This window comes from Gymnoscopelus braueri (assembly GCF_963280865.1).
Source record: "Gymnoscopelus braueri genome assembly, chromosome: 10".
Lineage (NCBI taxonomy): Eukaryota > Metazoa > Chordata > Actinopteri > Myctophiformes > Myctophidae > Gymnoscopelus > Gymnoscopelus braueri.
Genome location: NC_137611.1, coordinates 37601475 through 37614551, shown reverse-complemented (window position 1 = coordinate 37614551; position 13077 = coordinate 37601475). Strand labels below are relative to the sequence as shown.

Below are 13077 nucleotides of genomic sequence, written 5' to 3'. Positions count from 1 at the left end.
TTGTGTTCGAGCGCATCCATTAAAAAAAGCATACATTACTACGATCCAAACCTCACTTTTTGGCCTTTGTATTGGCCTGACAAATGCCTGCTTCTTGTATTGCCTAGTAGAATTTAAGAGAAAAACAAGCTGCTGAAGTGAATTATGATGCATATTTCCCCCCAAAATAATTTACACCAACACGACTCGTTACTTGGTCTGAGCCCATTGCAACTGTTTGCCTGAAGTATAGTAAATTATATTATGTTTGTTTTGTTTTTTGTTCTGAGCAGATGCAGTTCTGGGTGTGGATGCGGTGCATCTTTATTGTGGAATATGTGTATTTATTGGGGCTATAAATTATGGATTGCATATTTATTTAGATGACCACACAGAAACAGCTTATTATTGAGCAACTGTGCCAAAAATGTTTTATCTAACATTCTATACTGACTGCTGAATAAACAGAGACAATCTCAGAAGTATGAAAGCTTATTATTTCTCTCCCAACACTCCACTTTGTAGTGTCAAACTAGCATAGATCGTATCAAATAAACTCTGACAATGCATGTTACAGGTAATATCTAGTAAAATAAGCCTTTTGCCAGCAGGGCCCAGCTGAGATGATATCTCAGTATTAAGGATAGGCCTATTTCACGCCACTACTTGAAGAGTTGAAGTCCAAAATGACTTATGCACTATTTGAGATATGGGTAATTCAAGAAAAAATGCTTGCTAGTTTGCCTGAGCTTATCTCTGAATATTAATCATATTGACATATGTCACTAAATACAAAACATGTCAACTAAAGGTCATGTGGAGAGGTTGTGCAAATATTTGACACAACTTCCTGTAGCCTATGCCATGGTTTGATTGAAAGGCAAGGCAATTGAAATACTGTAGGGCTGAATCCCTGGAATTTAGATTGACGGATCTCAGCAAAGAGAGGTGTTGCACTCATCTTGCATGTTCAAGGCTGGTTGATGGGATGGGATTGGTGCATTAGTGCATCAGATTGCATCTCTTTCTCTCTCTTGCGCTCTCTCTCCATGTCTCTGTTTCTCTCTCTCTTTCTCTCAAGAAGACATTATGGAATTAGTCGCATGTCCCTCAAATCTTAATTTATCTTAATTATTAATCTTCGATCAATATCCAGCCTTAGATTAAATGCCAATTTTAATCTACTGAACAAATGTAGACCGAAGGGCGTCATCGCACAACTCTGCGCTTATTCGGCCGCTATGCAGACTGGACCTCACGACTGCATACCGCCAAGGCCTGGTGAGAACTGCACAACACACCCACCCACTGTAGGCCTACCAGCCTACCAGCCTCCCACCTCACCACCACCCACTGTAGGTCTACCATCCTTCTACCTCACTACACCTCCCACTGTAGGCCTACCATCCTCCCACCTCAGTACACCACCCACCCACTGTAGGCAGACCTGCCAACCCTTCTGTTCTCACCAGGAGAATCCTGTTATTTGACCCCATCTCCTGGACGTCTCCTGTTCTTCCATTTCTCCTGTTCTTATCCTGTTTTGGGGGATTCCACCCTTTTTGTGTGGCCCCTCACTGATATGCAGCCACGGCCATTCATGTTAATTTGATATGCAAATCACAACGGCAGTATTTGTTCTTTTTGTTGGAAGGTGTGAGTGGTCTCTCTCTCTCTGATTCTGGCACACACACCCCAAAAAAGAATGGGAATGTTACTCTTTTACTGTCGCTGTTTACGTAAACTCCAGTCCAATGCAATTTTAAAGAGATAATTTTTAAGTAATTAGGCTAGTGGTTATTATTAAATACGGCTCTTATACTTTTAACTTTTTAATGGATCCTATGTAAGTAAAGGCTGATAAGAGTGTCGAACTCCCAAAATCCACCAGAATACTGGAAATTACATCTACTGTTAAAAATGTCCTGGGGGGGGGGGCAGACCCCCCGCTTGGGGTCGTGGGATACTCAAATAGCTGAACCTGTGGGCCACATTACCAAAATGGCAAGGGGCCAGGGGCCAGTTGATAAAATGACAACATTAAAGAGACAGTTCATGCCTTTAATTCATTTTGGGGGAATGACCCATCACGTTGATGCAATTTCATATAGCTTACAAAGATTGGTGTGCTTGAATAGCGCACTTGGAAGAGCTCTGGACTTCAGACCACAAGGCCATGGGATCAAATCCTAACAAAGGATACTCAGCATCTGAGCATTCTGGCTCCCATGGATCTACTAACTTTTTTCTCCCTTTATTTTCTAACAATTACACACACCATGAAGCCTTGATTTCATGGATTTATTTTTGTTTTTGTGGCATTCCTAAGACAATAATTTGATGACCGTGTGTATTTCCGGAAGGAGACACAAATAATCTACTTTGTGTCTCCTACCGGATACATTAGCCGGTAGGAGACGGGAATCAAATTATTAGCTTAGGAATGCGACAAAAACTAAAAAGAATCCATGGATTCAAGGCTTCATAGGGTGTGCAATTGATAGAAAATATGAAATGTTTTGGGTGAACTCCTCCTTTAAGTGGCCATTGCCATTGACAATGCATTGGGCGCTTAAAGTTAAATATTTCCAAAACTACAAATGATTTCAAAGAAAAAATCACAAGCATGCATGTCCACAGTAAGGTGGAATTTTAAAATTGTGAATGGAGTTTCTAGGTGAATGTTTTTTTGAGTAGTTTTTTAGGTGCCAAAATCCTCCATAGACCTCCATTATACATTTCTGAACTTTTAAAGGAGTATATTTCTAAAACTATGAAACATTTCAAAGATTCATTTTCAGGCAAACATGTCCACAGTAAGATGAACATTTTAAAGTATGAATGGGGTTACTAGGTGTGGTCCTTGGGGGGGTTCCAGGGGGTCCCCAACAAAATGTTATTATTAAATATGGGTATTTTATTGCTACTTTTAACTTTTTAATGGATCCTATGTAAGTAAAAACTGATAAAAGTCCAAAAATCCATCAGAATACTGGAAATTACATCTACTCTGTTAAAAATGTTCTGGGGGGGACCCCCAGCGTGGTCAAGAGCCCCCCCCCCCAGGAAAAAAATCTCCTGTTATCGGACGGTCTGAGGTTGGCAGGTATGACTGTAGGCCTACCATCCTACCACCCATTTTAGGCCTACCATCCTCCCACCTCATTAGACACCCTCCCACTGTAGGCCTACCATCCTTCCACCTCACTACACCACCCACCCACTATAGGCCTACCATCATTCCACCTCACCCCACAAACGCTTCACAAACACATTTTCGGCTGTTTTGACATTTCTGGGATGTGATCCAAGACCCCCTCTGTATAACAAAGTGAGGCACACATGTACATTTTGCCATAAGCATGTTTTAACTGTGTCTAGACAAATAATTTGACATCAGCAGTAGTGAAACCATCTGTAATTTAAGACATTTATAATTGAAACCACCACCAGAAATCATACTGTTTAAGTGCCTAAATTCCCCCAAATACAGACAAATGTTAAACTTCAATACACTATTTATGTAGATTTCATTTCTTAACGACTATTATCACAGGATAGTGGAAAACAAACTGCATTTCGATATCTGTTTTACTTTCCCACTTTTCCATGAATTATATTTCTTTCATGTGGTTCCTTTTGGGTTTATTTTTCATATCCATAACCTGGAAAATTGTTCTCTCAACATGTTATTACAGGACAGTGAAAATGGGGATACTTTTCTCTGATGTAAATAGACATTTCCGTTCCATGTCATGTAAACCTGAGAAGAGGAATGGCCTTCTAAAACAGCCTGCCTGTAGACTCTCTGGAGCAAGATACGTCTGACAGGACATCCTGCTGGAGGCTGGAGGGCAGGTAGATCCCCACCGCAGCACAAACCTTACTCCTTTATCTTATGAGTAAACATATGAAATGTCGCAAGTATTCCAATTTAAGACTTGTGCTCTTGGTGACAAATCCATCTTATCAGCCCCAACATCTGAAACACTGAAGTGAATGTTTAGGAATTTGTGGCAAGCTACACATAACAGTTTTCAAAAGAAAACATCTAGTTTAATTTCTGCCTGTCGGAGGCGCAGATGTTAGTGAACTTCAAATCAAAGTAGGAGTTGAACTTCTTGGCCAGATATGGAACATGAACATAACAAGTTTCACTTGACCTCACCTGAGGTACGTATGTACTGTATGGCTCATTGTCCTCATTGTCCGGTCTGTACTGCATGTAATGTTGCCATTTTGCACTTACCCTCCATATGTCTGACTATGCAGTTGTTTATATTATTGTGTAGGCTTACTTAAAGCTAGAAATTGCATTATATTTGACAAGTGTGTGACAACTTACCACAGCAATGGCGGATGATTTTTTATGAATCAACAAAGATGTGTGGCTTGTACATCATCTTTTCAATTGTCGACTGACTATTTTTCCCGAGCACATTGAAATACTATACGTACTACTGCTCAGAAACACATCTGCTGTTGCTAACAGCACCGTCTTGTTCTACAATAAACATGTCAAGGTTTTACAACAAGCTCCCCTGACCAGCTGCGATGGGATGGTGAATTCAGATGTCTTTAAAGAAGGATGACGGGTCGGAGGATTGAGGAGTGGGTTTTAGAGGACCCGTGGAGGGGTGGACAACAACCGCCAAGAACACCCTGAATAATCTAAAGTCGGTCCAAGGAGGAAATATTCCTACAACCTTTAAACTCAGTTGAGTGTTTTATGTTTTATAGCCTACATACTTTATATTTCACTGGTGTTTGCACATGAAATAAGAGTATTAAAAGAGAGGGTATGTATTGCCAATGAGTTTTGATGGGTCTGGTATTTCTTTCATAGAAAATAAAAAGACAACTATCCATAAATAAACAGAAATATCAAATAATATTGATGGACATGAAACTGCATTCATGTATGCTGTTCACGGTCAGTGAGCTTCTCTTGTTTTACAGAAAGAAATGACATGTACAGATTCACTCTGAAAGCTTGATTAACCATGTTCCTTACTACTGTTCTTTGTAAGACTGTGGTGCCCCCTATTGTTGACCTGCTTACATGGTCTTATCCTTAAAAGAAAAAAAAGAGAGTGGGCAGTTCAGTTTTATTGGGATAGACTTCATAAAGCAGAGAGAGACAGTGAAGGCACTGGCAGAAATCGATATTAGGCCAGCTTGAGGTACAAGTGTGTTCGGAGCCAAGCTCCGTCAGCCAGTAGTGGAGATTTTATATCGACATAATTATTTTTGTTTAATGTTTATATATAATTTTAAAGCATTTTTTAGTTTTTTGCTTCTATTTAGGCAAGACAGTGCAGAGAGACAGGACAGACAGGAGTGAGGGGAGAGAGGGGGAAAGGCATGCAACACATCTCCAGCCGGAATCAAACCAGAAACATTGCAATTATGTGGCCAACACACAATCCGGTCAACTACTGGTGCATCCTAGTACAGCTACATCATTTTTAGCTTATATAACACCGGGGGAATTTTATAAATATTAATATATACATATATATATATATATATATATATATATATTTATATATGTATAAATAAAATGCATTTCCACTGCAAATTCATGTCAGAAAAAAACCAACAACCGAAAATCACTGATGTTAAGCTTTTACCGGACACTGTCAGAAGCTCTTCTATATGGGTCTCCCACAGGTATAGTAAAATAATAGTAGACTTACACTCGCTCATAAATGCTCACATGGAATAATATATATTCATCCAGAAGGCTGTGGCATATAATCATTATGTTTTACATTAACATCACTTACATGTGCATCAAGCGAATGGGCAATCACTCATGTTTTATTAATAGAAGCAAAAGCATTCCTATAGGAAGACATAACACACGCACGCGCACGCGCGCACACACACACACACACACACACACACACACACACACACACACACACACACACACACACACACACGTGGAATGGTGCTACTGTACTGTATGTAAATCCATTTTTTTGTGGTACCAGTAGTTGATCTAAGGCTAGAAATAAATAATATACAGTAACGCTTATGACTTTGAAATATATTTATTATGTCTAACACTTCCTTACCCACTCCCTCACTCCCTTCAGAACATTCCAGGAACTTTCCAGGAAATTTAGCATTTTCATCAGTCTTTTATTAACTTCTCCCACACGACCTAATCCTTTCTGACATGATTGTCCTCAGAGCGATGCCAAAACACTTTTAAGTCAACTGGAACCCATGACTCATTTACAGATGTGGCTTAAATAAACATGCTTCAACTTACAGGTGATAACAAGTCTTAAAAATGTGGTGTCTATGGCTGTAATTTCAGAATTCCACACTCCCTTAACGTCTGGTGAACTACATAATGAGAGGCGAGAAATGAAAGTGAGAAATGGACATAGAGTGGGCTGTGGTGATTTGTTTTCTGCTCTGGGAGAGGTATTCTTAATTATTATTTTTCTTGCATTTGTTGCACTTGGCGAATGGACTTTTGGCGAATGGAATTTTGATATAATTAACAACTAGAAGTACAGTATTTCAGGAGCTGTTGAAATGTATCTATGTAGTATATCCTTTTTAACTTTTACCACCACCTAATAATAATAATAACTCGAAGAAGCAGTTCCTAGAGAAACTGCTTGGGCTCGCTGAAAATAAAGAAAATATGTTTACTATTTCAGAGGAATGTACCTACAAATGTGCAACAAGTAGAAATAACCATTGAGTAAAATAATTGATTTAAAAACATAAACATATTTTAAAGATAATATTTGGGTGTAATGTAACTTGTAAAGTTCAAAAGGTTTGAACAGAATAAGTGTTTGAGGTAGCTTTAGATGATGGTGCTGAAAGGAGGTGGTAACATGGAGTAATGACAAGGTAACGACGGAGTTATACAAGGGCATGTACAGGCGTTATCTGACCACTGAATTATGTTATGTGTTAGATATTCACAGCGATCAACAGAACTATACAGATATTATATCAACACTTCTTAGAATGCACTTTAAAACTACTGGTACCCACTGCCTACAGTCCTTGAGGACAATGCCCCACTATACCAAGTGCCCACCAATATCTACCAAGTACGAGATGTTCAGATGCAAAGTATTTTTGGTTCAGAAACGTCATACAAACTACCTGCCATAACTACTGATTTACTGAGAAGATATGGCCTCTTTCAACAGTCTACTAACTCAGTTACTTTTCCTGTAAGTCATAATTTATGTATTTTTAGATCATTTTCAAGACAAAGTGGTGAGATAGTCTGGACTGAAGGTTAGTATGTTGGAGGCAGTCTGTACAGCATGCTCAAGGCCAATGTGTCATTTCTTAATTGGTGCATAAGAAAACAAACATACAAAAATAAAGAAAAATGAAATAGACAGATTATACATAGATTTACAGTCCCTACAGTATGTGTCTCTAAGCAACAAAATAGCCCTTTTTCGCAGCAGCCATTTTGACATGAAATAGTAGGGTAAACACAGGTGTTACCAATGATACTAGAATGTTTTGTTTCATTCAGGTCAAACAGTGTCAGGGTGCCGCTATTGTCCTTGGATCACTGGAAAGGCTCTATTATACTAATTGAACCTGAATTAGTCCCATATCATTGGTAACATCTGTGTTTACCATACTATTTCATGTCAATATGTAAAATATAAATAATTAAAAAAGAAAAGTATTCCTGTGGTACACACACCCCAGCTTAGTCCAGTGGTGGACAACAAAGTATATACTCAAGTAAATACTTAAGTATTCTAAAGTAAAAATTACAAAGTACATTTTCTTCAATGCAAAAATAGTGAATATAGCAGATCGGCTATTTTCACTATATTTGAAATAGGGCTTAAGTAGTTAATTCATAATATACTTGTATAAATTTGGGTCACAAGAGTCCTTTCCTAGAAATGTTGAGTCCATAAGTACAATATTTCTATTTGAAATGTAGCGGAGTGAAAGTCAAATGCTTGCAAAAATAAAGTTACCGTCCGCCACTGCCTAGTCACAAAAGTAATTAATCTTTTTATTGTCTGTTGAAACGGTTCACAGTTCCATTCTCCACAGACAAAGGGATTGAAAGAGGTGTGGTTTGTTGTAAGTTGCCTTGACAACTTCAGTTGCAGAGGGAGAATAAAAACAACTTCCTCACTGTTACCAAGTGCACAGAACAGGACTCTGGTCAGGTGCATCTCATCGAGCTCTCCTCCCTGCTGCTCTAAACTTAACCAGATCTTTTTTTTCTCCTCCCTGTCATACCAGAGACACTTGAGAGAAATGGCTTTGAACACCACGTCTGAAGGCCCTTTGGAGAGACTGAGACATCGATGTCTGGCCAGGGGAGCTGCTGGGATCAAAGGGTTGGCAAGGCAAGTAAATCACAACAAATAACTTCTACCCAAGTCTATCCATCCTCTGAAGCCAATAAATAGTGAAGTGAAGAGACAAAAACAAGGTAGTTATCAGATTTGAATTGACTATAATGCTTTATCTGATTAACCAGATTAAGACTACAGTTGCTGATCTGTGTCACAGAGTTAACTAGAACAATTTGCTCCTCACAGGTCTCCGCCAGGCCAGGTAGTAGAAGTCAATCTTAGCCAATCAGGATGAAATATGAAAAATTGGATCCGTCTTGATGACATGACTATAGAGATAATTTGTACTGATTTACGTGATGTTTGGACAAAATCTGTAGGAGTAATACCAAAAAATTATGTTTTGCAAAAATCGGCATCCTGGTGGCGCTATAACAGGCTGATGTGAAAAATGGCCTCCAGGGAGTGTGCGTGCACAGTTTCACGCCGATCAGTCCAACGGTGCCGGAGATTAGCTGTCCACAGACGGACGGATGAACACACACACACACACACACACACACACACACACACACACACACACACACACACACACACACACACACACACACACACACACACACACAAGGACGCACGGACAGATAGGGGCGAATACATAGTCGGAGACAAAAATCCAATCCTGTGTAAACAGAAGAAGCCCAGGCACCATTTTGAAGATGGCGTTGAGTGCAGTTAGTCTTTTTATGTCAGTGTTTCAGATTGTTTTTATTTGCTTTTAGGCTCAAGGATCGCAATGTCTTTCAGTCACTCTGCCCGTTCATCAATACTGCAGCCAACAATTTGGTCCCAAACAACATAACTAGAATACTACTGGCTGGACTAACAGCCAGAGAATGAATTCTACTTTCATACTATACTAGCATACAAAATATCTCAAAATCTAATTGGTGGATTGCCATGAAACTTGTCCATCCAACACTTTGGTCCCAAAAAGACTATTACTGTATCTGGGGTGTTAGAGCAGCACAACCTCTAGGGACCACTAGTGGGGCTTGTAGACTCTTAATCTTGTTTCTTTTACTTTACGTTTCTTTGTACAGTATTTTTCTTGTATTACCTAATTGTTTTATATAATGTAATTGTGGTATGTTTGCTTGCTTGATTTTATTTTCATTTCGTAACAATAAGTACTATACAAATAAAATAATCTATGCGATTGTTTTTCTGGCAGGACCTTTCGTATCATGGATGATAATGGCAGTAAGTCCTTGGACCTCCACGAGTTCATCAAGGGTCTAAACGACTATGGTTTAGCAGTGGACATGGAAGAAGCACAACAGCTATTTGAGGCATTTGATAAGGACGGCAGTGGAACTATTGACTTCAATGAGTTTCTGAAAAATCTGAGGGTAGGTTAAATTGACACATAAAACAAATCTTTGGCATCACCCAAAGAAGGTAAATGTCCATTATACTGGTGTGTATGAGGTAGAACTTCAATAAATAGGATAGTGTGAGTAATGGTGGTGCGGCTGTGAGGCCTTACTGGAAATGATTACATGGTGTAGGCCCTGCATATCACTGCATTCTGTGGGCTGCTATTTCTTGATAGCGGACTGCTGCTATGAATAACAGACCATTGCTATTTAGCCTTTTTTTGGTTATATTTTGTGCTGAATTATTGATTTTTCTAGTAAGTAGGTGTGTAATAAGCAAGATAATGAGCAGTGAGCTGGTCATTATTTCAAAATTATCCCAGACAGGGTGATGCAGGATGCAGGTTTATTTTCCAATAATGACCGCCTCACTGAATATTATCCCACTTATTATACACAAAATATTGATTTGAAAATTATTTATTAGCTTACAAGTTTCTGATTACATAACAACTTAAACAGAGGCGGAACAGCGATATTTAGAACAGTGATCTGCTATCAAGTATTAATAGACAACTGAATGCTACGACTGACAAATCAGAATCGAACATTTGACAAAACCATGTAGTAATTACATTTACCTGTGGTTAATGGGTCATTTTTGGTGAAGTTAGTTGGGTTTGAAATGTTCCTCTCTCTCTCTCATTGTCACTATCGAAATAAAGGGTATATTCAAATATGTGCCCCATATCTGACTTGACCCATCTGCTACTCCAAGGACATTAAAACAAACCCTAGGAATTGTTTCAAACTTCTAATTAAACAAAGGTCTGATAAGAAAAAATGAGTCTACTCCATTTCATTGTCTCCATTAGTCAATGTCAGACACCAGGACAAAGGTGGTTCTAGAGGCCTTTAAGAAGCTGGATAAGACGGGAGACGGGGTGGTGACAGTGGCAGACCTGAGAGGGGTGTACAACGCAACACAGCACCCCAAGTACAAGAGTGCAGAGTGGACAGAAGACCAGGTGTTCCTCTGCTTCCTGGAAAACTTTGAATCTCCCAATGACAAAGATGGGAAGGTATACCAAATACTGTATACTGTCAATTGTGCTAATGATACTTGTTTGACGCAGATGTCAGTGACTTTTTATTTTCTTTTTTGTAAAAATTACATTTAGATAAACATGTTGTTTCACATTTTACTAAAACATGACAGACAGATAATAGCAGTAAACAAAAGGAAATAAAAAAATACATAAAAAACTAAACAATAATACCCACCCACACACACCCTGAAAAGGTACAATACAGATTCCACCATACATTAGCACTCATCAGGCCGTGGCCAGTCTGACAATTCAAGTCCCATACTCTAAAGTTTAGGTCAAATAAGTAGTTTGAAAGGCAACATGCAGTCTCGTGTCAAGTAAGTGAGATCAAACCCTGTTTACATTTAAATGTACCATATACGGAGTAGGATTTCCAGCTTGAAGTAGAATAAACGTATCATAAAATTACACCACTCAATCATTACTGATGGCAGAGCAGGTCTTTGCTGAGTTACCTTTAAAATGAACACCCATTTTCCCCATGGGCTGTGAGATCTGTAGATCAGTAGTCACTGTATCCCATAGCGTTGACGGACAGCCATGCTGTGGTTTTAATGGTTGTTGGTGACTGTGGTGGTAGGTGTGATTTGGGCTCTGCTTTAGGTGGAGATGGGGGAGTGACTCACAAGAGCAGTGTCATGGTAAATTGAGAGAGAGAGCTCTTCAAAGTTCACTTGTTTATGTTGTTAGTTCTCTCTCCTCATTGGATCAAATTAGTATCCCAGCCTGAACATTTTCTATTCAATTACTACTATCAGAACATGGAGCTATTTAACACTTATTAACAAAAATAGCACTTGCGCTACCTTTAAACGCATAACAAGCAGCATATATAAATATATCATTATTATTATAATACATGTCAGTCTGTCTGTCCAACACATCCGTCCCAATATGCCAAAAACTTCTGACAGGATTGAACTTTTCTATACACCTTTGTGCTCTCCAGATGTTTATCTGAGAACAAATCCTACTGATTTAGTTGACCCCCTGGCCTTTCCTCTAGCTTAACCCTCTAGCACCTCCCTCAGGCCAAAATTGACACATTTTCTCAAAATCTACTGGACAGATTGTCATGACACTTGCTGAGCACATTCTTCCCTGGAGAATGAACCCAACTAAATACTGGTGACCGACCTCGTGGCCTTTCCTAGGGTACATTATTTTATTTCCCTCTAAAACTTTTTCTAGCAATCCCTGGGGGGAAATTACTTCTCTGCATTTGACCCATCCTATTAGGAGCAGTGAGCTGCTGCAAACGAGCGCACAGGGAGCAATTAGGGGTTCAGTGTCTTGCTCAGGGACACCTCGACACGAAGCCTGGAGGAGCCAGCCAGCCAACCAGGGATGTAACAGGGCATCTTCCCATTCCCCAGGCGGCCACTCTACCTCCTGAGCCACTGCCTCCCTCCCTATGTTATGTGTTGATCCGTCATTGAATATACAATACAGAGTATGGGTTATAGGGTTGGGTTATGTTGTCGAAAAGATGTTTGCACACCTACAGCTACACCTCATGGCTTTTTTGTGGTTTTGGCTTTTTGTTTGTATTCTGTTGGTGAGACCCTGAAAAGGCTATTGTCAAAATGTTGGTCCAAGAAATATATTTGCAATTGGACCCATAGATCTTTAGTTGTCACAGTGTCCTGCTGGCCCTCTGTGGCACAGGAGTTACAGTATGTCAGTCACATGCATTATAATGGTTGTTGGTTCAAAATCACTTGTTGAAACATTTTTACTCTGTACCCTTTCATTAAGAGCAACAACCTTCCAACAAAGTTTAATATTTAGCTGTCACCCACGCCTCAAGTTCTTCTGTTAATCAGAACAGTGTGTGTGTGTGTGTGTGTGTGTGTGTGTGTGTGTGTGTGTGTGTGTGTGTGTGTGTGTGTGTGTGTGTGTGTGTGTGTGTGTGTGTGTGTGTGTGTGTGTGTGTGTGTGCGTGCGTGTGCGCGTGTGCATGTGCATGTGTGTGTGCGTGCGCGTGTGTGTGCTTTACTCTCTCTAATGAATGTCATATACTTACAGGTCACCGATGAAGAGTTTGTGAACTACTACAGTGGAGTGAGTGCCTCAATTGACAATGATGACTACTTTGTGCAGATGATGAAAAATGCCTGGAAACTAAATTAATTATTTTGTGTGAAATACGGTATAGATGATAGATCACTTATGTAGCCTACAGTATACAGGCCAAATGTCGCCTGACAATCAACATATTTTGAAGTTGCCAAAACATAAAATATTATTAGAATAAAATGATTATCCAGTTGTTTACAAATGTGT

General features: G+C 39.4%; 1 protein-coding gene across 1 annotated transcript; it reads left to right on the top strand.

Annotated features, from left to right (window-relative positions):
• Positions 1–8168: 8168 nt before the first annotated feature.
• On the top strand, positions 8169–12964 carry capsla (calcyphosine-like a). Its single transcript, XM_080440624.1, has 4 exons — positions 8169–8354; positions 9535–9712; positions 10555–10761; positions 12820–12964. Exons 1-4 carry the CDS (start codon positions 8263–8265, stop codon positions 12922–12924), a joined length of 582 nt encoding a protein of 193 aa, XP_080296750.1. The 5' UTR covers positions 8169–8262; the 3' UTR covers positions 12925–12964.
• Positions 12965–13077: the final 113 nt, after the last annotated feature.